Source organism: Chiloscyllium plagiosum, chromosome 27 (genome assembly GCF_004010195.1).
Source record: "Chiloscyllium plagiosum isolate BGI_BamShark_2017 chromosome 27, ASM401019v2, whole genome shotgun sequence".
Taxonomy (NCBI): Eukaryota; Metazoa; Chordata; class Chondrichthyes; order Orectolobiformes; family Hemiscylliidae; genus Chiloscyllium; species Chiloscyllium plagiosum.
Window position 1 is genome coordinate 26593360 of NC_057736.1, and position 27917 is coordinate 26621276.

The 27917-nt window shown below is 38.6% G+C and overlaps 1 protein-coding gene across 3 annotated transcripts in view; it reads left to right on the forward strand.

The window, feature by feature from the left end:
• Window positions 1-27917, forward strand: part of LOC122563674 (protein argonaute-3) — a 133033-nt gene that overhangs the window by 94886 nt on the left and 10230 nt on the right. For 2 of the 3 annotated variants that reach the window (XM_043717723.1, XM_043717725.1), the window contains 11 exons: window positions 1286-1420; window positions 5639-5741; window positions 7240-7387; window positions 8572-8691; window positions 10054-10176; window positions 16519-16548; window positions 17341-17474; window positions 17630-17814; window positions 23731-23890; window positions 26718-26808; window positions 27641-27835. In XM_043717723.1, coding sequence (XP_043573658.1) covers window positions 1286-1420; window positions 5639-5741; window positions 7240-7387; window positions 8572-8691; window positions 10054-10176; window positions 16519-16548; window positions 17341-17474; window positions 17630-17814; window positions 23731-23890; window positions 26718-26808; window positions 27641-27835 — 1424 coding nt within the window. The remainder of the gene's footprint in view (window positions 1-1285; window positions 1421-5638; window positions 5742-7239; window positions 7388-8571; window positions 8692-10053; window positions 10177-16518; window positions 16549-17340; window positions 17475-17629; window positions 17815-23730; window positions 23891-26717; window positions 26809-27640; window positions 27836-27917) is intronic. The other variant, XM_043717724.1, reaches the window with a different exon arrangement.

Genomic DNA, 27917 nt, shown 5'->3' on the forward strand with positions numbered 1-27917 from the left:
TTTCACAACCTGAAGGCAAGCTCCTAGGAGTCATTCGTAAAATGTGACTTCCATTTTTCCACATTCATTAAAAAAAAATTAGATTTGTATGACTTGGTTCTTGCTCCTATTTTGATAATATCCTAATGACATAACTGTGATTCCATCTTGGGAGTTTAATATGACCGGAGAAGGTGAAGAAAGCACAGCTAATCTGTCAGAGTCCGTTAATATGTTAAAATGTTGTAGAGATTTGTATGGGAAGAGTTGAGAGGAGTGAAATTAATTTGTTAATCAGGGGAAAATGGCACAGAAAAAAAAATCTCACAAATCATCGAGTCTCCACGAGCTCTTTCAAAGAATAATCCTGTTTGGTCCCACTCACTCATTCTTTTACTTCTATCCCTGCAATTTTTCTCCCATTACTTAGTTGGTTTCCCCCTTGAAAGCTACATCAAATATGTATCCACCATTCAGTGGTATAGTTTTGTTCCAAATTCCAACTTAATATAAGCAATAACTTAGGTGATGTTTTTGTTTTTTTTTTAACCAGTCACCTTAACACATTGCTCTTATTAATCCATCAACCTTTGGAAACGGTTTGTCTTTTATTTACTTTATTTAAACACTTGTAACTTAAATACCTACATCATATATTTTCTTTTGCCTGCTCTGCTTTCAGGAGTTAACTTAGTTTCTCAGTCAATTCACATATCAGTAATCCCTCGACCTTGGAACCATTCCATAATTCTCTTTACTTCCATTTCTTCTCCAAAGTTTTCATGTTCTTCCCAAGATGTGAAGCCCAGAATGGACACACTATTTCAGCTGGAGGAAAAAGCAGTTTATATTAAACTTACAATAAATTCTAGGATGTTTTGTACTAGCTGACTCTACTTATAAAACTCAAGATTCCATGTGTTTTTAAAATCTTTTCTTAATCTTTTCATCTTCAAAGTTTTATGTGCTACAAATATACTTGGTGTCTCTGTTCTTGCATTAACCAAAAATCACATCATTTGCCTTGTCTTTCCTCAATCTTTCAACCAAAAGATATCTCTTTTCTGCATTGAATTGGTCCTGTGTCCATTGTTTCAGTGTTTGTGTCCTCTTAAAGTGTATTACAATCTTGCTCACTGTTCATTAGACTTGCAAGCTTCATGTCATTTTCTCATCCCTTTACACATCCACTTAAAGAATTTTCAGCTTTTTTAATGTGTATCCTAAATATCTTACAAAGCAAATCTTAGTAATTTCCTTGTATTGTTATTCATTTAACTACAATGATTATTTTTCTTCTTTGTAGTTTCTGCCACTGCTTTTTATAAAGCACAGCCTGTAATTCAGTTCATGTGTGAAGTTCTAGACATTCATAATATTGATGAACAGCCACGACCTTTGACAGATTCCCACCGAGTCAAATTCACCAAAGAGATAAAAGGTAAGTTGCAAACATTTTGTTGACTGCTTAATTTAGTAAGACCGTGGGTGATTTTGAAGTCCCGTTAGCTATAATAATTTCCATGACCTGGAATTTGTAATTAGAGTCATATAAAGTATACAGCATGAAAATAGACCCTTCGGTCCATGCCGACCAGTTATCCTAACCTTATATAGTCCCATTTGCCAGCAGTTAGCCCATATCCCTCTAAACCTTTCCTATTCATATACCAATCCAGATGCCTTTAAAATAATGTAATTATACCAGCCTCTGCCACTCTGTCTTGCAGCTCATTTCATAGACACACCACCCTCCTTGTGAAAAAGTTGCCCCTTAGGTCCCTTTTGTGTCTTTCCCCTCTCACCCTAAACCTATGCCCTCTAATTCTGGACTCCCCCACCCCAGGGAAGAGACTTTGTCTATGTATCCTATCCACGCCCTCATGATTTTATAAACCTCTATAAGGTCACCCCTCAGCCTCCAAAATTCTAGGGAAAACAGCCCCAGCCTGTTCAGCCTCTCTCTATAGCTCAAATCCTCCAACCCTGGCCACATCCTTGTAAATCTTCTCTGAACCCTTCCAAGTTTCACAACATCATCCTGATAGGAAAGAGATCAGAATTTTATGTAATATTTCAAAAATGGCCTAACCAATGTCCTGTTCAGCCATAATATGACCTCCCAACTCCTATACTCAATGCTCTAACCAATAAAGGAAAGCATACCAAACGCCGCCTTCACTATCCTATCTACCTGCGACTCTACTTTCAAAAAACTATGAACCTCACTCCAAGGTCTCTTTGTTCAGCAATGCTCCCTAGGACCTTACCATTAAGTGTATAAGTCTTGCTCTGATTTGCTTTTCCAAAATGTAGCAATTCACACTTATTTTAAATTAAACTCTGGCAGATTTCTCAAGTTTATTCTGTTTCTTAATCCTTGACAATTTTATGTTGCCACCTTTTTCAAACCTAACCAATGGGTGTATTTGTTAATGAAGTTACTCTATTAACAAGTATAGGATACCAAGAATAAGTGGAAGTAACCATTTTGAATTTGGTATACATTTGCTTGAAGGATAATCTTGTCATAATAGAGAGGCTTGAATAATCCCTCTCAATTCTGACTCTTTTCCTTAATACATATTTTTGGATTTAGTTTTCCACTTTATTACGTTTACTGCACTGAGGAGTTTTTTTTTGGAGTAATCTATTTGCATAAAAATGAAATGGCTGCATGAACAGTGCCATCCACTGGTCAACAATTGTAGTGAAAATTGCAGTTCATTAATGTTACACCTTGTGGCAAGCTAACTCCATACATCCATGATGAGAGTTTTAACAAAAATTATTTCATGCGACATATGAAGACTCTCCCAACATTGACCTTGTCTACAGATGTTGGTGCAAGGATTATGACAGGAACCATGGTGCAGGTTGTGACTTGAAATTCTGATCTGCTGTCCAAGTCCTAAATGAACATTCCACCAGGTTCCATTTTTATTCCTTTATAACTTAGTGGCTTCCTAGGTTCTTTGAGTGCAGTTGGAGTTTGACAAGTTTTCCTATACACAGTACTCTTCACTTACATATCTGACCTCTTACATAACATTTCATGTATCTTCTTCTTTCCTCTGTCACTTCTTATAAGGGAGCAGTTCATCACATTATATGTATGATGGCTACTGGTTAGAATAATCTAAAATTAATCTTGCTATCTCCTCTCTCTCAAAACCCAGTGTCACCCCCTATTTCCAGCGTTTATTTATATTTCTTTTGGGAGATAGTCACTGCCTCACCAGTCCAATAGCACAGCACTTCCTGATGTAACAAGTGTCTGCATAATCTCTGCTGACTCTTCCTACACTCGTGCAATGTAAATTGATGACCTTTCCTCACCGTTTGGAAAGCAGAAATAGCCTTTCCTTACTTTGGCACATTAAAACCCATCATAATTTTCAAAATCTCTCGCCAAAATGTTTTCAATGTTTTAAGTTTTCCCTGAAAACAAATTAATTGCTTCCTAAACCTTTAACATTACCTTTTGCTCTTATTTATAACACCCAAATTGCATTTTTGTTAGTTCAGTTGCCCTGGAACTTTTAGGCATTTATATTTCACTCCTTGGATAATTGTTTCTTCAATTCTTTATTGCCTTGAGTGTTTATGCTCCCACTGTTGTCATACACTCAAGAAATCTTATCGTACACTTTTCAGCATTGAAATTTAATTTGTCCAGTCAGCTAATCTGCTAACCACTTTTGCTGAGCACTCACCTCCATCCTTTGTATCATTTTTACATCATACTCCTTGTATGTGAATGGGGATGAATAATTAAACAACTAACAGGAGGCTCCAGACAAATCCCCATTGATGAAGGGGAGACCATCTTAGTGTAAAAGATAAGGCTTTTTAAAAAAAACATAAAATATCCCAATTAACTTGTCTTCTAGTTGACATAAAATCAGACCAAACTTTTGTACATAATAAAAAAAATACTGTTTACTACAAGTAATTGGACTCTAGCTACAGGTAGATAAATTTGAACCCCTAATGTATAATTCTACTAATTAAAATTCTGATTTCTTCACAAGAACTGGCAGCATCTGTGGAGAAAAAGCAAAGTTAACATTTCGGGTCCAGTGACCCTTCTTCAGAACACAACAAGAAACAGAACAGAAAACAAACTGTTTCTCCGATCTCTCCTCATAGCTGATACCCTACAAGCCAGGCAACATTCTGGTAAACTGTTCAAACTTCCACTTCCTTTTGGTAGTGTAGCAATATAAAGTGTGAGACAGCTGCAACATGACATGCTGATTTTTTTACTCTGTGCTCTCATCAAAAGACACAAGCATACCATATGCCTTCTTGACTGTCCCTGTCTACTTTTGTTTCCACTTTCAGGGAACAGTGGGCCTGTATGCCTAGATGCTTCTATGTTCATGCTACTAAGCATTCTGTTAATGTATACTTCACTCTAGCATTAGACTTTCCAAAACACCATTCATTTGTCTGGATAATCTGCCATTTCTCTGCCCAAGTCTCCAGCCTGTCTATATCCTGCTGTATCCCCTGGCAATCCCCATTACTATCCGCGGTTGCCCCAATTTTTATGTCATCCACAAACTTATCAGGCCACCTACTTACATACAAATGACTTTGAGGAGCATCTTACAAACAGGGGTCCCAGTGCTGATCCTTTAGGAACACCACAGGTCACAGACCTCCACTGTGGAAAACAACCTTCCCTACTACTGTCTTCTATATCTAAGCTTGTTCTGTTACTAGCACATTGTGGATCCCATATGACTTCAGCCTACCACAAGGGACCTTGTCAAGGCTTACTAAAATCTATTTGAATAAGATCTACCACCCTGCCATCTTTGTCAACCCAAGTTTGTGAGACATGACCTTCCCTATACAAAGTCATTCTGCCTTTGGCTAATAATCCCATATTTGTTCCAGAAATGTGTAAGCCTAACTCTTCAGAATCTTCTCCAGTAATTTCTCTACCCATCAGCCTACAATTTTCCAGATTATCCCTGTGGTTTTATGAAATAAAGGAACAACATTGGCTATTCTCCAGTCCTCTCAGACCAAAGAGGACACCATGCTTTCATACAAGGCCCCAGCAATTTCCACACTGGACTCCCTCAGCATTCTGGGATAGATCCCATCTGGTTCTGGGGATTTATCTACCTTAAAGCTTTTAAAACACCAACACCACCACCTTTTTTAGATTGACATGCCTTGGAATTTTAACACATCCCTCTAGAGACTCATCATCCCCCATTTGAATACTGATGAAAAGTATTCGTAAAGGACATCACCCACGTCCTTTGGCTCCAGGTATAAGTTCCCTCCTTTGTCCATGAAATTTGTAAGATTAGGAAAGTTGGTATATTCTCCTTTCCTGAATAGTTCACATTCATCAAATGACCATGATGTTCCAACCAATTTGATTTTACCACTGTTAATCAATTTATGGATTGTGAGCAAGTTGTGGGAAGGCTCTAGCTTTGATCTTGCTCTGTTTCCAAATTCTAAAGGAAGTGTTGAATGGGCATGGAGTGAAATGGGAATGAACAAGAAATTATACATCTTTTTATTCATTGAAATTTGTTTGAAGCCCAAAACATTAGAAATCAATCTATTTCCCATTATTGAGTCAACAGTTAAATTGGTTTGTAACAGTTGCCTTTTTTGCCTTCTCCTGACAAACTTCTCACAGGATTGAAGGTCGAAGTAACTCATTGTGGACCTATGAGGAGAAAGTACCGTGTGTGTAATGTTACCAGGAGACCAGCTAGCCATCAGACGTAAGTAATAATAAATCATAACAAATTCTGATATTGGATTCAACAATCTAACAGTATTTTTCTTAAAAGCCCCTCACATTTACAGATGATAGTCTATTCAGATTTTGCCTTTTAATGTTTTTTTTAAAAACGTTTTAGTATTAGAGATACCCTTGAGCTGCTTGCCCATTGTAGTAATACTGCCTCCTTGCCACTTGCCTTTTTTTGGTAGTTCTGCAATAAAAAGAAATGGAGTACCACCTCATACAGGCTTGCTGGCTATACCTGAGCCTTCCAAGGACAAGTAGTTTTGCCTTTTTGGGGATGGTCTTCAGTCATTACTGTGCTTGGGGTTATACTGTAATGGCAATTGCTGAACCTTGCATTGTATAGTTGCAAAATTGCCAAACTTAAATATTGCATGATGCATTGTATTTTGTTACTTTTAATTGCACATTTGAATGTTGTTACCAACCTCAGAGGATTAAACCTCCTTTTCCACAGAAATCTTTAGTTCTTTTTAAACTTCTGTAAAGGATAATGAACATTTTTTTTGTTTTGCCATTGTATGCTGAATGATGTCATATGTGCAACTCAAATAAATGTTTATGAGGAGAAATGTTAAAAAGCACAGTACTAGGCATTGGCAAACATCCTGTTGGTTTAATATTGAGTCTCAGAACTGAAGAATTAGGAAGATTAATGAGGTTTGTCATTCTTATTAGTCCAGTAGATACTTTTAATCCACCTGTTTATTGTTACTTTTAAAAAAAAACTTGCAATTTGTGCAATGATTGATTTTCATTTGTTATTGAAGGAAAGAAGAATTGGCCATGCTAAATTGCCCGTAGTGTTAGGTGCAGGGGTAAATGTAGGGGAATGGGTCTGGGTGGGTGCGCTTCGGCAGGTCGGTGTGGACTTGTTGGGCTGAAGGGCCTGTTTCCATAATTAAAGTAATCTAATCTAATCCAATCTAATTACATTCACAAAGGCCCTTGGAGAGAATGTAGGCCCTTCTTTTCAATCCAATCCAAAGTGATTTGATAAAAATATCTTTTTTCCCAGCTAAAACTTATTGAAATGTCAGTTCATTTCTTGGTAGATGTGTTAATCCAATGCAAAGCTGCACGTCAATTGGCATGTCATCCTGAGATCATACAGGCAGCAAGTAATTGAAACAAATAGTTTCCTTTAATTGTAAAGGAGAAATGTACACATTGTTGACAGCAGTATGAAAAAGATCAATTTTTTAAAAAATTATTCTGCATCAGTTTTTCCTTGAACAGTTGGCATTTTGATAATCTGATCACTAGGGATTTGGGCAGTAAGTGAAAGCCAGTAATGGAATCAATTTAAAGGCCACAGCTGTGTAAACCGATTGGTGCATTATCCAAATTAATATGTAAACTCATTAACCCCATTATTAAGTGTAGAAATATGATTTGATTGGTTTTCTGCCAGTTACATATCAACTTATCTGTTACTTAGCTATACTAAGGATTATTGTGTTACTTCCCAGGTTCCCCTTGCAACTGGAAAGTGGACAGACTGTAGAGTGCACAGTAGCACAATATTTCAAGCAGAAGTACAACCTTCAGCTAAAGTACCCACATCTGCCCTGTCTACAGGTGGGACAGGAACAGAAGCACACCTACCTACCACTTGAGGTGAGAGATAAATGGAATTGATTCACTCTTACTAGCTTGACCTCTTTAATGTCCAGTATCTTAACAAAATTAATTTTGTTATTCAAGCGCCACTGGTTTACAATCAAACTGGTGCCTTGGTTAATTTCTTTCTAAGCTGTTATCTTGTCCAGAAATTGAAACTGAAATTTAAACTTGGAATTTGCCGTGTAAAAATCCCAAAGAAGTCAAGCGACTCAAAAATACTTGTTTTTCCAAAGTCGATTGAGGTAAAATGTCTGATTGGACAGATTGGAAAGAACGTTTCTATTTCTATAGCATGTTTCAAAATCTTAAGATTTCCCAAAACACTTGCAACCAATGAAGCTTTGTCACTGTGGTGATGGAGAAAACTTGTGAACAACTGAGATTATTGGTCAGATGATCTTCTTTACTTAATGTTGATTGAGGGATAAATATGGACCAGGCTATCAGAAATGAAGCTTCGCTCCTCTTCACTTTTGGCATATAACCTCTTAAATGAACCTGAGAGTTCTGTTGAGATTCAGATTATCATCCAACTCAAAAAGAAGGCACATGAAACAATGTAGCATTGAGACAGAAATACTTTCTCAGAGTAGGCTTTTCATTTTTACATGTTTCTTCTGGAATTGTAATTGGCAAGTGTCTTTATATGGGAAAGATCATCATGAAAATCTTGACTGCAGTTGTGGGTTGCAGTGTGAGAAAATTTCATAATACTAAAATTCAGTCATTGACCTCTCAATTAATTTGAAATCCAAGAGGCTTTTGTTTACTAATTTCATAGCATCACAGCAACCAGTATTTATTTTGCAACAAACGGTTTTTTAAAACATCACATTACACATATTTTGTCTAATTATTTTCATATCAGCATTTCAGTGTGGATAGTATTAACTTTCAGACTCTTGAGACAATGGATTTGTCATTAGCTGTTAGCCAGTCGTGTTTAGTGTTGTGTTTTTAACAATATTGTACAATCCTGTCTACAAAATGTATTCCTTTAAAAGTATGGTGAGTCATAGCCTAACTCTGCTGTACCAAGGTCTTTAGCATTATCAGAGTATTTATAATTAAGACATTGCACCTGCATGTATCAAGCTAGTTATTGCTGTGAAATGGTAGTCCTGGTGCATAAATATTAATGATCTATATGTTTCCACTGATGTTTTACATTTGATTAGGTGTGTAACATTGTTGCGGGACAGCGCTGTATCAAAAAACTGACAGACAATCAAACATCAACCATGATTAAAGCAACAGCACGGTCAGCACCTGACAGACAAGAGGAGATTAGTAAACTTGTGAGTTAATTTGTTTCTGCATGTAGTCAGATTGTAGTTAAGGCTATTTGTAACTTCTGTATGTTGCTTAGATGTGAGAGTTTATCCAATGGATTTTAATTTATAAAGAAATTCTTTGCTTTCATATAATGTGCTCATCACTTAAGACATGAATTTCACCATGTTCTCAAAAATTTGGTGATTATGACAGCAATTTTGATGTTCTGTGATAGTGAGCTCACACTCCTCTCTAGCTTTCACCTTAGGGAGGTAAGAAACAGCAGTAGTTGATCCTGCTCCACCATTCAATATGATCATGACAGTTTTTGGCTTCAACTCCAGTTTACCTGGCCACACTACTTGATTCCCTAAAGACCAAAGATCTGTCTGCTTTAGCCTTAAATATATTCAGCATTGGAATTTCCACAGTCTTCTGAGCTAAAGAATTCCAAAGGTTCACAAACCTTTGGCTGAAGAAATACCTCCTCATCAGAGCCTTAAGTTATTGTTCCCTGGCCATGGCTGGTGCCATTGTGTTCTAGATTCCCCAAGCAAGGAAAAAGAAAGTGTCTATTTTATTGAGTTCCTTCGCAATCTTTTATATTTCAATGAGATCATCTCTCATTCTTCTAAACCTCTGAGAATATAGAGGAGAAAGTGAGGTCTGCAGACGCTGGAGATCAAAGCTGAAACTTTATTGCTGGAACAGCACAGCAGGTCAGGCAGCATCTAGGGAACAGAAGATTCGACGTTTCGGGCACATGCCTGAAGAAGGGCATGTTCCCGAAACGTCGAATCTTCTGTTCCCTAGATGCTGCCTGACCTGCTGTGCTGTTCCAGCAATAAAGTTTCAGCTCTGAGAATATAGACCCAATGTAGATCATCTTTTATTGTAGGACAACTGTGTTATGCTTTGGTTGCTTCTTTACATTTAACTACCTCACTTTTGTAAAATATTCATCATCCCTAACTTCTATTGATTCCCCCACCTCCCAACTACCTTCCAAACTTTTCACCTAAATCTCCCTCCCAACCAGTCTACCCATCACTATTTCACTTCATGGTGATTTTAATCTTCAACTAAATTTTCCCTTGTTCTTGTCTCACTAATCTATTTTAGCTGCATTTATGTAATCAGCTACTTCATCTTTCACCTTGTTATAATTAACCTCAAAATATCTAGGTTGTCCTTTCAAAGTCTAAACTTCAACCAGGAACTTTTAAATTCATCAAAATAAGTGGCAACAATAAATAAGCCTTTCATGTATTCTTTTCATATTTTTTAAATTGGTTAATAATTGGCTGTGTAATGCAGCCCATGTTCTTTTCATGCTGTTTTGAAATATATTTTAATTTGAGTATTTGATATTTCACTTTTTTCAGGTAAAAAGTGCAAACTACGACGATGATCCTTTTGTCCAGGAATTTCAGTTTAAAGTGAGAGATGAGATGGCTCATGTCACTGGGCGAGTACTTCCAGCTCCCATGCTGCAGTATGGGGGAAGGGTAGGTTATGACAATACTTATGAAATTTGTGACTGTGAAATGAGGAGTTGACAATTTTACTGGAAAATAATCATTTTTAAAATTCAGAATATCAATGTTTGCATTGCGCTATTAATATTATCTAGTGATAGGCACAAAATATAATAAACATGTAAACGGAACCAACTCTTGAGTTTGATTGTCATGTGTATATGTTTTGAAAGTTTCTTCATGTTAATAAGTCTTTTCCAGAACTTTGGGACCATTATTATTCAGTTTTGCTGGGGAGAACGGTCGAAGTTTTTGTTGTAGGCTAGATTAAAATTTTAATCTTTACCTTTAGTGCTAATTATCTAGATTTTTCATTTAATGCAATGGACTTTGACAAAGTTTTGTTAAATGTACAGTACATGTACGTGGAACTATAAGTGAATTGATGAGCAAATGAATAGAGAAAGAAAAATCCAAGGGTCTCAAAGCGGACCTAAAATCTTTTGCACGTATTCAAGAGTCATTTGTAATGCAACAGTAGTTTAAGAGCAGATAATCTGCCCAAAACTTAGTCTGTGACATTCGATCCAATATCGAGTCCAATGTACCACTCCAGCCTTCAGGCGCCTGAGGAACAATGTTCAAAGTCTGAGATCTCAAACCTAGCAGCAAGCACACAGTATACAGAGCAGCTGTGGTCCCCACCTTCCTGTACGCATTAGAAAAATGGACGATGTACAGCAGACACTTCAAATCCCTGAAGAGTTATCAGGGAGCTGCCTTTCCAAAAACTTGCAAATTCATACAGAGAGACATCAAGTCTGCTGTAATAACTTCTAACATCAGTGTATTTAAGTACTCAATGGTTGAGTTTTGAATCAAGGGGCCAGCAGATGAGAAAGCCCAGGACATCACTGCAAAGATGAAGACCAAAGCATTTGCAAGCATCTTCAGCAAGAAGTGCCAGATAAACAATCTATCTTGGCTTCCCCCTAAAGTCTCCAGCATCTTAGAGCATTGTCAGCTTATTCGATTCACTGCACATGACTAGATTCCCTAAAATGTGGAAACAGGCCCTTCGGCCCAACAACTCCACACCAACCCGCCGAAGAGTAACCCACCCAGACCCATTTCCCTCTGATTAATGCATCTAACACTATGGGCAATTTAACATGACCAATTCACCTGAACTACACATCTTTGAACTGTGGGAGGAAACTTGAGCACCCAGAGGAAATCCACGCAGACACAGGGAGAATGTGCAAACTCCACACAGACAGTCACCTGAGGCTGGAATCGAACCTGGGACCCTTATGCTGTGAGGTAACAGTGCTAACCACTGAGCCACCATGCTGCCCTTAACTGACATCAAGTATCAGTTGAAAGCACTACATAGGCTATGGGCCTTGACAACATTCTGACAATAGTACTGAAGATTTATGCTCCAGAACTAGTTGCATGTCTGACCAAACTGTTCCAGTACAGTTGTAGCACTGATCTCTACCCAGCAAGGTACAGACTGCACAATATCCTCTCCACAGAGTGGGACAAATTCACCCTGTCCAATTACAGCCCATTGGTCTATTCTCAATCATCAGCAAAAAGATGGAAGGTGTTATCAACTATGTTTTCAAGTGGCACTTACAAAGAAAAATGCTGCTGTCTCTCGCACTCCATTTGGAATCTGCCAGATCCACTCAGCTGCTGACCTCATTGTATTCTTATTCTAAACATTGACATGAACAAAACTTGAGGCAAAGTAAGGGTGAGTGTCCTTGACATCAAGATAGGACACATTTGTGTCCAACTCAGCAAGACCTGAACAACAGTCATGGGAGAAAGTGAGGACTGAAGATGCTGGAGATTAGAGTCGAGAGTGTGGTGCTGGAAAAGAACAGCAGGTCAGGCAGCATCCGAGGAGCAGGAGAGTCAACGTTTCGGGCATAAGCCCTTCATTAGGAATGAGGTTTGTGGGCCAAGGGTCTGAGGGATAAATGGGAGAGGGTAGGGCTGGGGGGAAAGGTACCTGAGAATGCAATAGGTAAATTAAGGTGGGGGAGCAAGCGATAGGTTGGAGAGGAGGGTGGAGCAGATAGATAGCAAAGACAATGGATAGGTCGCTCTCTTGATATGTTTATCCTACCAATGAATTTGCAAGTTTTTGGAAAGGCCTGATAACTTTTCAGGGATTTGAAGTGTCTGCTGTACATCGTCCATGTTTCTAATGCGTACAGGAAGGTGGGGACCACAGCTGCTCTGTATACTGTGTGCTTGCTGCTAGGTTTGAGATCTCAGACTTTGAACATTGTTCCTCAGGCGCCTGTAGGCTGGAGTGGTACATTGGACTTGATATTGGATCAAATGTCATCATTGTCTCCCCACACAAAGAGGAGTCTCCTGAGGTATAGGAAATATATCATATTGTCCAGAGGCTGGCCATGTATTTTGATGGTCAAGGACAGTGTTGTGTGGCAGGAGAGGGTTGATAGCTAGCCTTTGTTTTCCGGATGTTTAAATCTGAGACAGATTCTCTCATGTACCTCAGTGAATGTGTCAACGATGGATTGTGGCTCAGCCTCTGAGTGTATATGCCCATGGGTACTACCTGCTTACTGCAGTTGAATGACAGAAGTCAGGATGGCCTTAGTCTGACCTGGAAGCATCAAAGGTTAAACAGTTTCCCATTCGCTTATTAGTCAGCTCCAGTCTGCATGGTGCTTCATGGCGATGAGTGTTATGTTTCACTGAGGAAGATGGGGAAGAGTGTAGTGCAATGATGTAAGCATGCTTAATCCCATTTTGTGTTCATATTGGGTCCATGGTGGACTCACTGGTGAGGATTGTGGCTCATGTCATCGTGAAGCAGGCAGAGAATGGTGACAAATTTCTCCAGGTAGCTGAATTTGAGGAGGATATTCCACAGTCACTCATGGTTGAAGACTTTCGTGAAATTGAAGATGGCCATGTACAGAGGTTGGTGCTATTCTATGCACTTATCCTGGATTTGTCTCACACTGAAAATCAAGTTAATTGTGCCACTTGAAACTGCATTGCAACTCATAGGGGAGTTCTTCAGCCACTGGGAGGAGGCAGTTGAAGAGGATTCTCAAAATGACTTTCCTATGGCAGACAGTAGAAAAATCCCTCTTTCTACAAACAAGTCTATCTCCTTTCTTGAAGATGATCACAACGATGACATCTCTGAGATCTCCCATCATGGTTTCTTCCTTCCAGACGATGGCAATAAGATCTGTCGAGAGTGCCTCTCTGCCATATTTTATTACTTCAGCTTGTTTCTCAGCTCCTGGATGACTTTTCCGACCTCATGCCAGGTTGGAGGTGTGCTGATATGGCGACAGATAGCGTACTGCAGGTTGGCATTGAGAGCAACTATGTCAAAGGCTGCAACTTTGTTGAGGAGTCCTCAAAGGTGCTGACTGCTTCTCAGTCTTTTGAGTGACTGTCCGTTTTTTGGTTCTCAGTGGAGTAGATTCCTGGGTACACAGCCTGTGGATGGCTTTGATTCCGCTGAAAATATTGAGAACCACGACGTGCACAATGAGTTGCTGAATCTCCTGTGTTCGGTTGCCTGTAGTCTTGTTTCCTGTTGCTCAGGTTTTGTAGGAGCTGCTAGTTCAAGAATGCCTTGTGTTTGCATTCTCATCAAATCATCGATCTTGATGTCTCCTGGTCAAGAAACAAGCATCTCCACGTAGGTGCTGATTATCCCCTTTTGGAATGGACCAGGTGCTGGGCACTTTGTGGCCCTGACATGTTGGTTATCACCAGTTTGGCTTTGAGACAATGCCTGAGTAGGTCAGTCTTCTCTGGTTGTTGAGACTAGTAACCTTGAATCTCCTATGGTAGAGTACCTCTGCTGGTTTGGAACCAAATTGATGGAGATGGTAGAGCAGATTGATGATGATGATTGGTCAAGCACTCGTCATTTCCAGTCATGGAGCAGATTTCGAGGACATCTTCGTAGTCCCTTGTTTGAGCAATGATGTAGCCAATTAGGTGCGTTCTTGGAGGAGGTTGTTGTCATGAGGTATTGTGCTTGTTTTCTCATGGAACAGGGTGTTTATTATAATGCCGTCATGTTCAGGGCACTTTTTCAGGAGGACTCCATTGGGGTCTGTTTTCCCAGTGGGGTTTTGGGCTGGTTTGCATCCTGCATGACTCTGGTATTGAAGTAATCAAGGAGAATCAACTCCTCTCCCTTGGGGATGCGGGACAGCGATGCAGGTGTAGAATGCTTCTCTTGTCTCATCTGTTTGATCTCAGGTTGAGATATAGGCGCTTGTTATGACAGAGATGGACATCCAAAACAAATCAACCTTTCTGCACTTATATTTAGAACACAGTAAAATTAAAACCTTCACAGGCCCTCAAAATTAACTTCAGTGGTTCATAACCAGACTCTGCAAATCAATTGTAGACACAATGTCTGTAGTTCAAACAAGAGACTGTGTGCAATTTATAACACCACAGTAACTTTAGCAGAGCAAAATTAAAAAATAATATAGTCTAATTGACATTTGTGATTTAAATCCAATATTCTTTGTCTTCAGCCTCACTCTCTCAAAAACAGACACACAAATACAGTTAAGGAATAAATCGAGGAAAATAATAAATTAGGCAGATTTCAGAAGCGGTTTTCAAAATGCATTGTTCCACAAATGTAGCTGATTGTTTCTGAATTGATTTTCTGAAGATATTGATCAGGGCCACCTTTTCACTCAGGAAAGTCAGTGATACTTGGAATTTAGTTTCTATTCTCTGAACTTCCAATAGAAGATGACAAGACGCTAGGCAGGCAGTTTTCAAATCCTTGTGCTGTAGCATCAACAACAGAATTCCTTCTCACAGAGAACTCATTCCAAAACTCAGTTCAAAACTCTTGTTTCTCCCTGTCAGAATGATCATCTCCCTATAAGGTCCTAGTTACCATTCATTTGCCAATTCTGCTTGAGCACTAGATCTTTCCCAGACTTTCTAGAACAATTCCCAGGTACTGACCTTGTTTCTGGCTAAACGTTTGTTATCAGTTAAATATACTGTTCTTTGCTGATGTCAAAAGAGTCTGTAGAACCTTTTGCACAATTAACTTCCTGGCATGACCTCGCAAACAAACAACAGCTTGTTTCTTCAGATTTCCCTATTTTTAAACACAAGCTGCTGCCCACAGTCCAAATATCATTTTCAGCTCACAGTTCTCGGTTCACAGCTCCAAATCAAAATTTATAAAAGAACAAAACATAAATAATGAAAAATCAAGGGTTCTAACACACTATTGTACTGATTCTGGGCCAGAATGAGGTACTCACTTACCCCAAAGGCATTCATTGAGACGTAGGAACAGTTCGTTCCTGACTGCCCCGTAGAAACAACTTTCTTCTGGTTTGCCTTTCTAGAAGGTAGCTTGCTCTTCAGGCTGATGTCCTACCAGTCGTGTCTCACTGACTGTGGTGCCACAGTTCCCAGACTATGATGTCAGTGTCACATTCAGACCAGTTGTTGTTGAGGTTGTTAAAGGAGTCCTAAAGTTCCAAGTCCCTGAAGTTAAATTGGGTGGTACAAGAGGGAGGGGGTGTAAAAGATCCCTATGCATAATTCTTTTAATATGGGATGGTTGTTGCACACCAACTACAACACAGTCCCAACAGCACGAGCTTTAGACCCAATGGCAAGGAGAATCCAAGACGAGTGGAGAGACAGGCTGTGCTAGAGGGTGAGAGGCTAACAAGCACTCAGCTTCCATTAATCACTACCATGGTGGGATAGGAGGCAAAGCCTATAGTAGTGATGACCAATGATATCTGTGTGTCAAAGGGGTGTCCTAGCTGGGATCCGATCCAGAACCATTCACCAGCTCAAGCTCCTGCGGTAGTAGGTCAAAGTTCAACTCAAAATGGCACAGTGAGTTGGGGAGCTGGACCTAGTCGAGTTCAGAGTCATATTGCAGTCCATACCAGGGATGTGCCAATAATTAAATTATATTGAGGTATGTAATCTTTACATGGTTTATCTTGACCCCAGAAGAGCCTGATTCAGAACTATTATTGAAGTTTTTTTTATTTTCCAAAACTAGTTAGACAAGAATGTAATGTTTTTTGGATTTTTTAAATTGAATTAACCCTTTGGGATTACAGCAGAAGATAGCATTAAAAGTGCAATGTCCTGTGCATTGGAATTTGTTCACAGTTTACGGATTTCTTAAATTCTCCTTGTTCAGTAATATGTGTCTGTGTATCATAGAAGGTGTACAGTGTCCAGAGGGTTGATGACGTTAAGAGAGCGTGCAGGCTATTTTAAAACAAATTTGTGATGACATTCCTGGTATGCACTGAGTTACAATATCTTGTTTTGTAGGTGGAACCAAGTCATTTCAGATTACAAACTGTAAGTAACCCTAAGCCTGACTAAATGAGCAATGTGATATTGTCTGAAAATATCTTGTTAAATAAACATACAGAATGCTGTTTACCTTGTGTGTCATACCTTGTATATTTGTGTGGTGAGCTAATTTTTGGTCCATGTGATTAAAGCTGTACCCATCAGATGCACTAGTGAGAACTCTCCTACTAATATGTTTAATGTAATAGTAATATAAAAGCAAAATACTACAAATGCTAAAATTCTGAAAGAGAAACAGAAAAGGCTAGAAATAACCAGCAGGTTCAGCAAAATTTCTGCTATGTCATTGGTCATAGCGTACAGTGGAGGCTTAAATATGGAGAGACAGAGACAGAGAGAGAGAGAGAGAGAGATAGTAGAAAATCAGGACCTTGTTTGAGAAAGTGCCACATTAGCTCACATTTAAAAACAATGAGAGGAGACTATTCTGTCAGATTCTCACACCATTGAGTTGATTGTGTAATCTATTTAAATTTAAGTTGCAAATATCTTTTTAAAATGCAGATATATCAGTCATTTATTATTAGTCTTTTTACGCTGCACACATTTCAATTCGGTAGTCAAACAGTACTAATCGTCTGTAACAATATTTTAAAAGCTACATTGATGAACAGAATCCAAGCTATCCAGATAAATCTATCTTAGGTTTCTAATTGTGAAAGTTACATAACTTTTTTCCTCATTGCATGAATTGAAAATGTTTAATTTGTTTAAGATTTCCATTTTTTCAAAATAAGGTGTGATTGATCTGATCTTTTATTTTACTACTTTCTGCAGAATCGAACGGTTGCTACTCCAAGTCATGGTGTTTGGGACATGAGGGGGAAACAGTTCCATACTGGGGTTGAAATCAAAATGTGGGCAATAGCATGTTTTGCAGCACAGAGACAATGTAGAGAAGAAGTACTTAAGTAAGATGACACTTCCCTAACTTTAAATTTATTGTTCCAGTTAGATACTTCCAAACAAATAAATTACTTTTAAAGCTTTAGAATTATTATAATTTCGGTCTTGGTTCTAAATGTATTTAAATTGAGTGGATGATCACTTACCACTGTCTTCTCAGGAGTTTTACTGACCAGCTACGGAAAATATCAAAGGATGCGGGGATGCCTATTCAGGGCCAGCCATGTTTCTGCAAATATGCGCAAGGAGCTGACAGTGTAGAGCCAATGTTCCGGCATCTGAAGAACACCTATTCAGGACTCCAGCTTGTTATTGTTATTCTACCGGGGAAAACACCTGTCTATGGTAATTAAATATTCTTTAAATTTGTAAACGCACCTAATTATTCAAACTTGAAGGTTTAAATCCTTACTTGGCATATCATTCCATGGCCAATAATTCTTCTACAGTACCTGTTTGTAACTCTCTAATTTGTATTTAGACCTGGTTGGAGGTAACAGTAAGCATTTTGAATGTTGCCGTAGAGTTGATTTCCCACTCAAGACTCACATGCACTTTCAGCAGAAATTAATGTGTCACAAGCAGACAGTGCAAACATGGCAAATTTTAACCCCATGCTGCAAACTACAAAATGCTTGTTGTTGCTTTAGATGGCATCAATGCTTGGAATTTAATGGCAAACTCATTTCTAAGGAGGGTGAGTAAAATATTTAGGTTGAAACTTTATTGCTGGAACAGCACAGCAGGTCAGGCAGCATCCAGGGAACAGGAGATTCGACGTTTCGGGCACAGGCCCTTCTTGGGAGCGGGAAGTGGAGGAGATGCGGTGGAGGGCCTGTAAAATATTTAAAATATTTACTCAGGCAGTGGGGTGCCTGATGAGGATATTGCTGAGGTCAAAGACAGTACCTTATCGATGCACATAGCTTTGGGAAGGGGATTGCCAAACCCCTGACGGCCAAACCCCAGCTGCTGCTGCCATCCCTTCTTTTCCATAACCTTCCTGCCTTTGCTTACCTGAGACCTGGGTCCCTCAACAACCCTCGCCTTTCAGTGTTTGTATCACCAGCAACTGTAACTGCTCCTGTGGTGACATTGCCTGTATTGCATAGTTGTCAACTTCAAATGGTCAGCAGCTCTCAGTGGTAAGGGTTTTCATCCCAGAGATATTTGATCCTGGTAATGGCCTACTGCTCACAAATTATGTGCCTGAGGCTATGTAGATTCTTATTGGCAATCCAGCCAGCCAGCAAGAGTTGATTGTTACCTGCATTAAATACTGCCCAGTGTGTGTGATACCAACAGAAATTCTTAAAGGAAGCGTTAAGTAAGTTTTATTTGTATTCATTGTCATTGAATAATTCCTTCCACGACAGTCCCTAATTTATACATTTTGTGTTCCTCATCTGCTTTAATGATGTTGGTAGAGAGGAGGGATTTGAAGCATCTCCGAGCAGCTCCACTCGCTGCAGTTGCAGGTCTTAAATGATTTAAAGATTAAAAAATTAAAAACACAGGCTGATTACCAAAGAATATGAGTATCCACCATCAGAACAATTATTTTTGATGGGAATCAAATACAAATTATGCCAGAAGTTTTATAGATAGACATTGGGGGAAGTGCTTAGAATGAATGACTTTCCCCTGTATGTCCTTTTTAAATCCTAATTTACTTATTTTAGCATTGCATTTATTGGTCGTACCATACCAGTTAAATGAAAAGTTATTTCAACACCTTTTCAGGTACCCATTAGACAATTTTACACTCTCAAAGAAACATAACTTGGTATTGCTGAAATTATTATCTAATTATTAAAGTTACAAGCTTATACCATTCTAAATTTATTTTGTTCTCCAATGCAGTATTCACTAATGTGTCTTGCAGTAGTGTCTATTGGTTTTTTTTTTCTTTAATATTTAGAGTCATAGAGTCAGACAGCATGGAAACAGACCTTTCGGTCCAACAAGTCCATGCCAGCTATGTTCCCAAAATAAACTAATCCCACCTGCCTGTATTTAGCCCATATTTGGCTTCCAAACCGTTCCTATTCGTGTATTATCCAAATGTATTTTAAATGTTGTAACTGTCCCTGCATCCACCACTTCCTCTGGCAAGTCATTCCAAACAGTAACTGTGCTCTTGAGTAAAATATTGCCCTTAATGTGCCTTTTAAATCTTTTTCCTCTCACCTTAAAACTATGCTCCCTAGTTTTGACCCCATGCTGCAAACTGATAAATGCTTATTGTTGCTTTAGTTGGCATCAGTACTTGGAATTTAACAGCAAACTCATTTCTAAGGAGGGTGAGAAAAATATTTACTCCGGCAGTGGGGTGCCTGATGAGAATCTTGTTGAGGTCGAAGGCACAGCACCTCATTGATGCACTTAGCTTTGGGAAGAAGGTTGCTAAACCACTGACAGCCAAACCCAGCTGTTGCTGCCATTCCCTCTTTTCCATGACTTTCCTGCCTTAGCTTACCTGAGACCTTATAGAAAAGACCTTTGCTATTCACCCTCTATGCTCATCATTATTTTGTAAACTTTTATAAGGTCACTCCTCAACCTCCTATGCTTTAGTGAGAAAAGTCCCAGCCTATTCAGTCTATTTGTATAACTCAAACCCTCTATTCGAGGCAACATCCTGGTAAATCTTTTCTCAACCCTCTTCAGCTTAATAGTATCCTCCCTATATACTGCATACACAACTCCAGAAGAAGCCTCAACCTTTTATGCAACCTAGATATGACTTCCCAAATCCTGTACTCAAAAGTCTGAGCAATGAAGGCAAGCATGCAAAATGCCTTCTTAACTACCCTGTCTACATGTGATACAAATTTGAAAGGATTATGTACCTGAACCTCTAGGTCTCTGTCCTACAATACTGCCCAGGCCCAACCACTAATTGTGTAAGTCCTGTCCTTGTTTATTTTGTCAAAATGCAATACCTCACATTTATTCAAATTAAACTCCGTCAGCCACTCCTCAGCCCATTGAACCATTTGATCAAGATCTCTTTGTAATCTTGCACAACCTTCTTTCCTGTCCACTATACCACCAATTTTGATGTCATCCACAAATTTATTAACCATTTCTCCTATGTTCTTATCCAAATCATTGAAATAAATGACAAAACAAAAGTGAACCCAGTACCAATTCCTGTGGAACACCACTGGTCACAGATGTCCAGTCCAAAAAAAGCACTCTGAATCACTCAGTCTCCTCTGGCAAAGCCAATTTCGTATCCAATTAGCAAGCCCACCCTGAATCCCATGTGATCTAACTTTACTAATTAGTCTACCCCGCAGAACCTTACCAAAAGCTTACGAAAGTCCAAGTAAACAACATCTTGTGTTCTGCCCTCATCAACCTTTTTGGATACTTCCTCAAAAGAATTCCAGTCAAGTTTGTGAGACGCATTTTCTCTTGCACAAAATCATGCTCACTGTCCCTAATCATTCTTTGCCTTTCCAAATGCATATAAATCCTATCTTTCAGAATCACCTCCAATAATTTACCAACTACTGATATCAGACTCCCAGGTCTTTAGTTCCCAGGCTTCTCCTTTCAGCCTTCCTTAAATAAAGGCACAACGTTAGCCACCCGCCAGTCCGCCAGCACCTTATCCGTGGTTATTGAATATACAATATTTCTGCTAGGGGCCCTGCAATTTCCTCCCTAATTTCTCACAACATTCTAGGTACACTTGATCAGGTCCTGGAGATTTATCCAGCATCATATTTTATATGACTTCCAGTCCCTCCTCTTGTTTAATGTGAATTGTTTTAAAAACATCAATATTTATTTCCCCTAAGATTTCGAGCCTTTATTAATGTCTTCACAGTAAAAACTGAAATGAATTACCCGTTCAATGTCAATCCCACCTTTTGAGGTTCAACATATAGATGATCTTGTTGATCTTTATGGGATCTCTCTCTCTCTCTCTCTCTCTCTCTCTCTCAACGATTCAAGAATCTGAATCCCTGAACATGTTCAGCCATTGATTTTTCTGCCCTATCTGTTTATTCCTTCCCTCATTAGAATTTGACACGGAGTAAACCGGAGAATACTGCTTTTCAAGTTCTGTTTTTTAACCTTCTCATTAAACTTTTATATTTACTCTGGAGAGCCTGCACCTTTTCCTTAACTGTCATTCCTACTAATCTGTACAACAACTTCCAGATTCTCACATTCCCCTGTCACAATATGCTTCAAACATTTTGATACATCCTTAACCCTGGCTCCAGAAAAGAGTTATTATACAATTGCATAACCTTGCCCAATTTTAGTGTAAATCTGGCATTTGCTCATATAACAAGAGTGTGTCAGTTCATATAATCCACATCCACTTGAAGGGTGTGAATGAAAGTAAAGATTACCTGCTACATTTGCTTTCAGTGGAACTGATTGAAATGTAAATGAAGTCCAAATCAGCCTTGATTTGTTCATTAATCTAAGTAACATTTCACTGGAGCATATAGATTGCTACTGGTGATGAGATCATTTTGTGGAAGATTGTGCGCAATTGTAATGTCACTAGATTATGTAACCCAAAGGCCGAAGATGGTGCTTGTGAGCATGAGTTCAAGTCTATATCTTTATCAGGTGAAACCCAGAGTACTGTTAATTGTATAAATGAAGTGTATGAGTGGACAGTGGCACATGGGCAGTTATTTGTATAATTATAAGATCAAGTGTTACTAGTTAGTGTGGTATATGTTCTTATCAATTTAACATCTGATACATTCCCTATCTGGGAGTCAAATACTGTGGATTTTGAATCAGCAGATAGTGCAACTACCTCTGAGCCAGAAATTCTGGGCTCAACAAGGGACATGTTAGATGGAGATGAGGAATTTCCTAAGGTGAATGTTTTTCATTCTTTTCCCTTGCGGGGGCTGTGGCTGTTGAATCATTGAGCATACTCAAGATAGAAATGAATGGATTTCTGGAGACTAATGACATAAAGATATTTGGAGATAGTGTGTAAGATAGATGATAGCCACGGTCAGTTGGATAGAATGAATGAACTACTCATTTTCCTGTGTTCAAGACCCAGATTCGTTGGCTGTGGAAGGTGTGTTTATATCATTAATTAAATTGTTTAATAATCCTTCAAGCACTTCCCTACTATTCCTCAGGGAAGAAGGTATTTATGAAACAAACAAGATCAAATCTAAAAGGCATTCTATCTGGTACAGGCATGTGTAGCAAATTGAAGAACTGCCTTGATGGTCTGTTCCTGCACCTGATCAAAGTGCCTATTAACAGGTCTAGGTAAAGGGCAGTTAAAGGGATCCATATGACCTGGCTGTCTGCCTCTCCTTAATGGTTATGTGTGAACTTTGAATGTCCTTGAGGGAAAGTGCTGAGTCCATGTCCTTGTAGTTGGTGAGCACTGCAAATGTTGCAATGCATTATCATGCCTCATTTCATTTAATATTTTCATTTTAGTTACAATGCCCCTGTAAAGGGTAGTTCAATGGTTGTACTTTTAATTTGTTTTTTCTTAATCTGAAAAATATAAAGGGACACTAATTAACTAATTGAACTGGTGTTCTGTTGTAGAATTAGGAACTATACATGTTTATAATTTCAATTTGTGCATCGAAAACTGAGTAAAGACTTCCGGTCTCTTCCTTCACCAGCTGATTGACAAATGTAACAGGAACAGTTCATGAGACTGACTTTGAGCATCACTGATCACAACAAGTGGTGCTTCAGGGTATTGCAACAGCACAAGTAAGGCAGCATACTTTTGATGCCACTTTATTTATTTGAACCAGTGTATTAACCTTGCATTGCAAAAGCAGCAGCACTATTGTGGTTGAAGTTTCTTTCGATGTTTCAGTCGCCTTAACTCAAAAGTTTAATTTCTCCCATTTTTTATTTTACTGATGTATATTGATATTTCTAAGCAAATTATAACTGGATGTTTTTTATATACTGTCAAGTATTTAGTAGAAATGGTACCAGGGCGTGTGTCTAGCTGTCTATATAAATGAATTTGGATGATTACAGAGTTATTGCAGCAAGGAGCACTAGTAATCTGTGGAAGTGCAGGAATACTTGCATCTGGGCTGTGAAGTGCTAGGAATGAGACTCCAACCATCTTGACACACACTGCAAATTCTTAATCATCCAGAAGACTAATTGAATGGATCCTCAAAATAGCTCTCTGGGTAGCCTGACTCAGTCAGTCTGATTGCCTTCATTGGGGAAATCACCAAGAAAAATCTTCTAATGCATTCACCTTTCTTCTAGCCGAGGTGAAGCGTGTGGGAGATACTCTCCTAGGAATGGCTACTCAGTGTGTTCAAGTGAAGAACGTTGTCAAAACGTCTCCACAGACATTATCGAACCTCTGCCTGAAGATTAATGTGAAACTAGGTGGTATTAACAACATTCTCGTGCCACATCAGCGGTAAGTTTGTTTTCTTGTTTTGTCTCAGTCAAGATGCTTTATAGAAATATTATAAAACAAAATATGGCATTAGCCACATAAGGTGATATTGAGTCGGATGACCATAGCCTCATCAAATAAATAAGTTTTAAGGATGATCTTAAAAGCGGAAACTGAGGTGAAGATGGGCATGTATTCTGAACCATAGTGCTTAGGTAACTGTAGGAACTGCCAACAAAGATGAAGCAACTAAAATCAAGGATACACTATAAACCAGAATTAAATTAGCACCAGTATCCTGGATGGTTCCGAGGCTGGACAAGATTAAGATATTGAGTGGTAAGGACATGAAGGAATTTGAAAGGTAGAATAAGAATTTCAACATTATGATATTAATCATTTGGGAGTCGGTGTAGGTCAGCAAAGACAGATGTATGGAGAAGCAAAGCTTGTTGCGAGTTGTTATAACACAATTGGCCAAGTTTGGATAACCTCATCAGTATTAAAAAAATTATGAATGTTATCTTAAATTGCTGATTTATAATGATTTTTGCCTTTGTGAAGTTAGCAGTTTCCATGGCAGTATGGGTGAGGGCTTTGACTTTTTGACAAGATATTCACTTTCAGTTGGAGTTCCACTTCATTAAGCTACAAAACCGAAGGTTTGTGAAATCTCATTCAGGTGTTTTGGCAGAAGTTTGCTTGAATTTGCTAAGGTTTAAAGTATAACTGATTTTGGTAGATCTCTGTGTGAACATGCAGTTATCTTTGTGAAGCAATGACCATGTTGTTTCCAAGACTGAAATGGGTACAGTGGGTGTAGAGCCATAAGTTGAATTGGGCTCCTTTTTGTTTTAAAATTGATGAATCAGTGATTGAAGCAAACAGACTGGGAAGGATCTTCTGTTGTGCAAACTATGCTGATCTTCAGACAGGAAGCAATTAGCTGGATGTCCCCAGGTAGGACTAGGGAAAATCTGAAGTTCCTCTGTCAGAATGATATTGAGTAATCCTTGCTGACAACAAATAAGGACTGTTTCACACTCCATGATGATGCATCTACAACATACAACCATTAACTGATTTGTGTCCATGTAAGAAGCATTGTTATAAATCTAAGATGTAACAGCAAGTTTATACTTGCAAAACCCTGAATTTTGTTGACAAACAGATGTAAGAGGAAGAAATAGCGCAAGACATAAATGTTATATTGGTAAAATTCAATAGTCAAGAGACTTCAAAAGGAAATTTGAAACAGCCTTGCGAGATGTAAGGAGCTCTTGAAATCCTCTGTATTGCTGAACTGATCGTTCTAAAGTCCTGAGTCGTATGAAAAGATGGTTACATGAGCAGCTGACAGATCAGTGATTGTTTGCATAGAGAAAAGAAATTACAAAATAAACTAATTATGGCATTAAAATTCACCCAAGAATCTTGAATTTTTGTATTGAAGCATTCTAGTTAAGGCAACTATTTTGTATTGACAATTATAAGTAAGCCAAACTAAATGTCAGTAACAAACGAGATGTGTAGCAAAGGAAGGATTGGTCAGCTCTCAAACAATGACAAGACAAAGTACAGGAAAAAGAGTATAGTGGCATGGTGAAACTTCAACAATCTCTCCCTCAATGTCAACAAAATGAAGGAGCTGGTCGTCAACTTCAGGAAGTGAAGTGGAGGACATGCCTTTGTCTGTATCAGTGGCACTGAAGCAGAAGTGGTAGAGAGCTTCACATTTCTATGAATAAATATCACTAACAATCCTTCCTGGTTCATCCATGATGATGCTAAAGTCAAGAAAGCACACCAATGCCTCTACTTCCTCAGAAGGCTAAGAAAATTTGGCATGTTCACAATACCTGTTACCAATTTTTGTAGATGCACCATGGTATGCCAACTGCTGTGTCCAAGATTGCAAAAAATTATTAAATTGTTAATGCAGCCCTGTCCATCACACAAACCAGCCTTCCTTCCATTGACTCCATCTATACTTCCTGTTGCCTCAGGAAAGCCGCTAACATATTCAAAGATCCCTCCCATCCCAGTTATACTCTTCCACCTTCTTCCATCAGGCAGAAGATATAAACGTTTGAAAACACAACATCAGATTAAAAAATAGCTTCTTCCCAGCTATTATCAGATTTATGAACAGACCTCTCATATTTTACAGTTGATCTTTCTCAGCACCTTCGCTGTAGCTAAAAGACTATATTCTGTATTTTATTCTATTACCCTGATGTACTTCTGTGAGGTATGATTTACCTCGATAGCATGCAATATAGAACTTTTCACTGCATAACCGTATGTGTAACAATAATAAATCAATCTAATCAAATCAAGTTAAAGGTGGAGTTAGAGCCCTAGGGATATATGAAACAATAAATTTTCATGGAAAGGAAGACATTGGACTTTGCTATTGATGGTTTGTTGGAGTGCTTTTGCTATTATGCAGTTAACGTTGGTGTCAGATGCTTGCATTGTTTCATATATTGTCTGAAACCTAATTGCTATGACTCTGTGGTAAGGTTTCAAATCAGGTTATACTTACTAACTTCAGTCACACTAGCATGAAATTGGCATCAACAGAAATAATTATTTTCTAAAGACTATACACTATATATACAAGACAAAAATTAAATTTATTTGTAATAAAGATAGTTGTTTGGAATAGAAATTAGTTAGTCAAAAGTTTGCAAATAATCAAATTTATATTCTAGTCAGACTCTACAATTTATGTACAAATTAATTTCATAAGAAACAAAAAGCATCTATATTTGCTTTTTTATATCTGTTCCAGTTTTGAACAAGCTACTCAAGAATTGTTTATTTCTTCATTTAATGCCTGTAGACCATCCGTATTCCAACAGCCTGTGATCTTTCTGGGGGCTGATGTCACACACCCACCAGCTGGAGATGGCAAGAAACCTTCTATTGCTGCTGTAAGTGTTCATTTTTTTTGACATGAATACGTACTCTCAAATGGGCAAGGGTAGTGGAGGAAGAAAGGAGAAAAATGTGCAATGTAAGCAAATCTTGTCTTCTGCATTGTGTACTCTTAATTTTGAACATGGACGAAGGAACATGCTGGTCTGTTTTGCACTTAGTTCATGAATTTTCCAGGAATATTTTGGAATTTGGTCAACTTGAGGGACATGCTAAATCAAGACAGCCCATCTAACATTACCAGGGTTGGTAGGGTTCATGTGGGGGTAGGGGGAAGGGAGGGGTGGGTGGGCATTTAAAGGTTGGTATAAATAGAAAGAAGTGACAATTCCAGGCATGAGGTACTCCACTTGCATTGCATATCTGGATCTCACAATTCGTTCCTCTAGGATAGTGGTCTATTTCAAAGGCAGCAAATGCAGAAGCAGAGAAAGAAGCCATCACAAATGATTCTCTGGTTCTAATTAGATGGATTAGAAAAGAGCAAGGTGACAGGAGTCCTAACCACTGTATCCACACAGCAGAGTTTGGGCAATCACATTGAAGATTGCAGCCAGATCAAGAATGAAGAGGATGGAATGTTTGCCTTTGTCACAGACACATGTCAATTTTAATACTGATGAAGGGAAAAATTCACCTGTCACTGACTTTTGTGTTTCGGTGAGAAGACAGGTTAATTATGACTTATTTGATTCTGCTAACCGCATTCCTATATATGCAAACCTGGGTCATCATAATCTTTTCATTTTCAAATCCCACAAATCATTCATAAAGCAAGTGTCAGGGTGTTAATCAGTCTGTGTGCAATTATCTGATTGCTTTTTCTAGGTTGTGGGCAGTATGGATGCCCATCCTAGTCGTTACTGTGCCACTGTGCGCGTTCAGAGACCTCGACAGGAGATCATTCAAGACCTAGCTTCAATGGTTCGAGAACTTCTCATTCAGTTTTACAAATCAACTCGCTTCAAGCCCACTCGAATTATATTCTACCGTGACGGTGTTTCTGAGGGCCAATTCCGTCAGGTAAAAGTAGCTCATGGGTAACTATCATATTCTGTGCTCCAAGCTAATTAATACAAATTTAAAATTAAATTTTATGACAAAA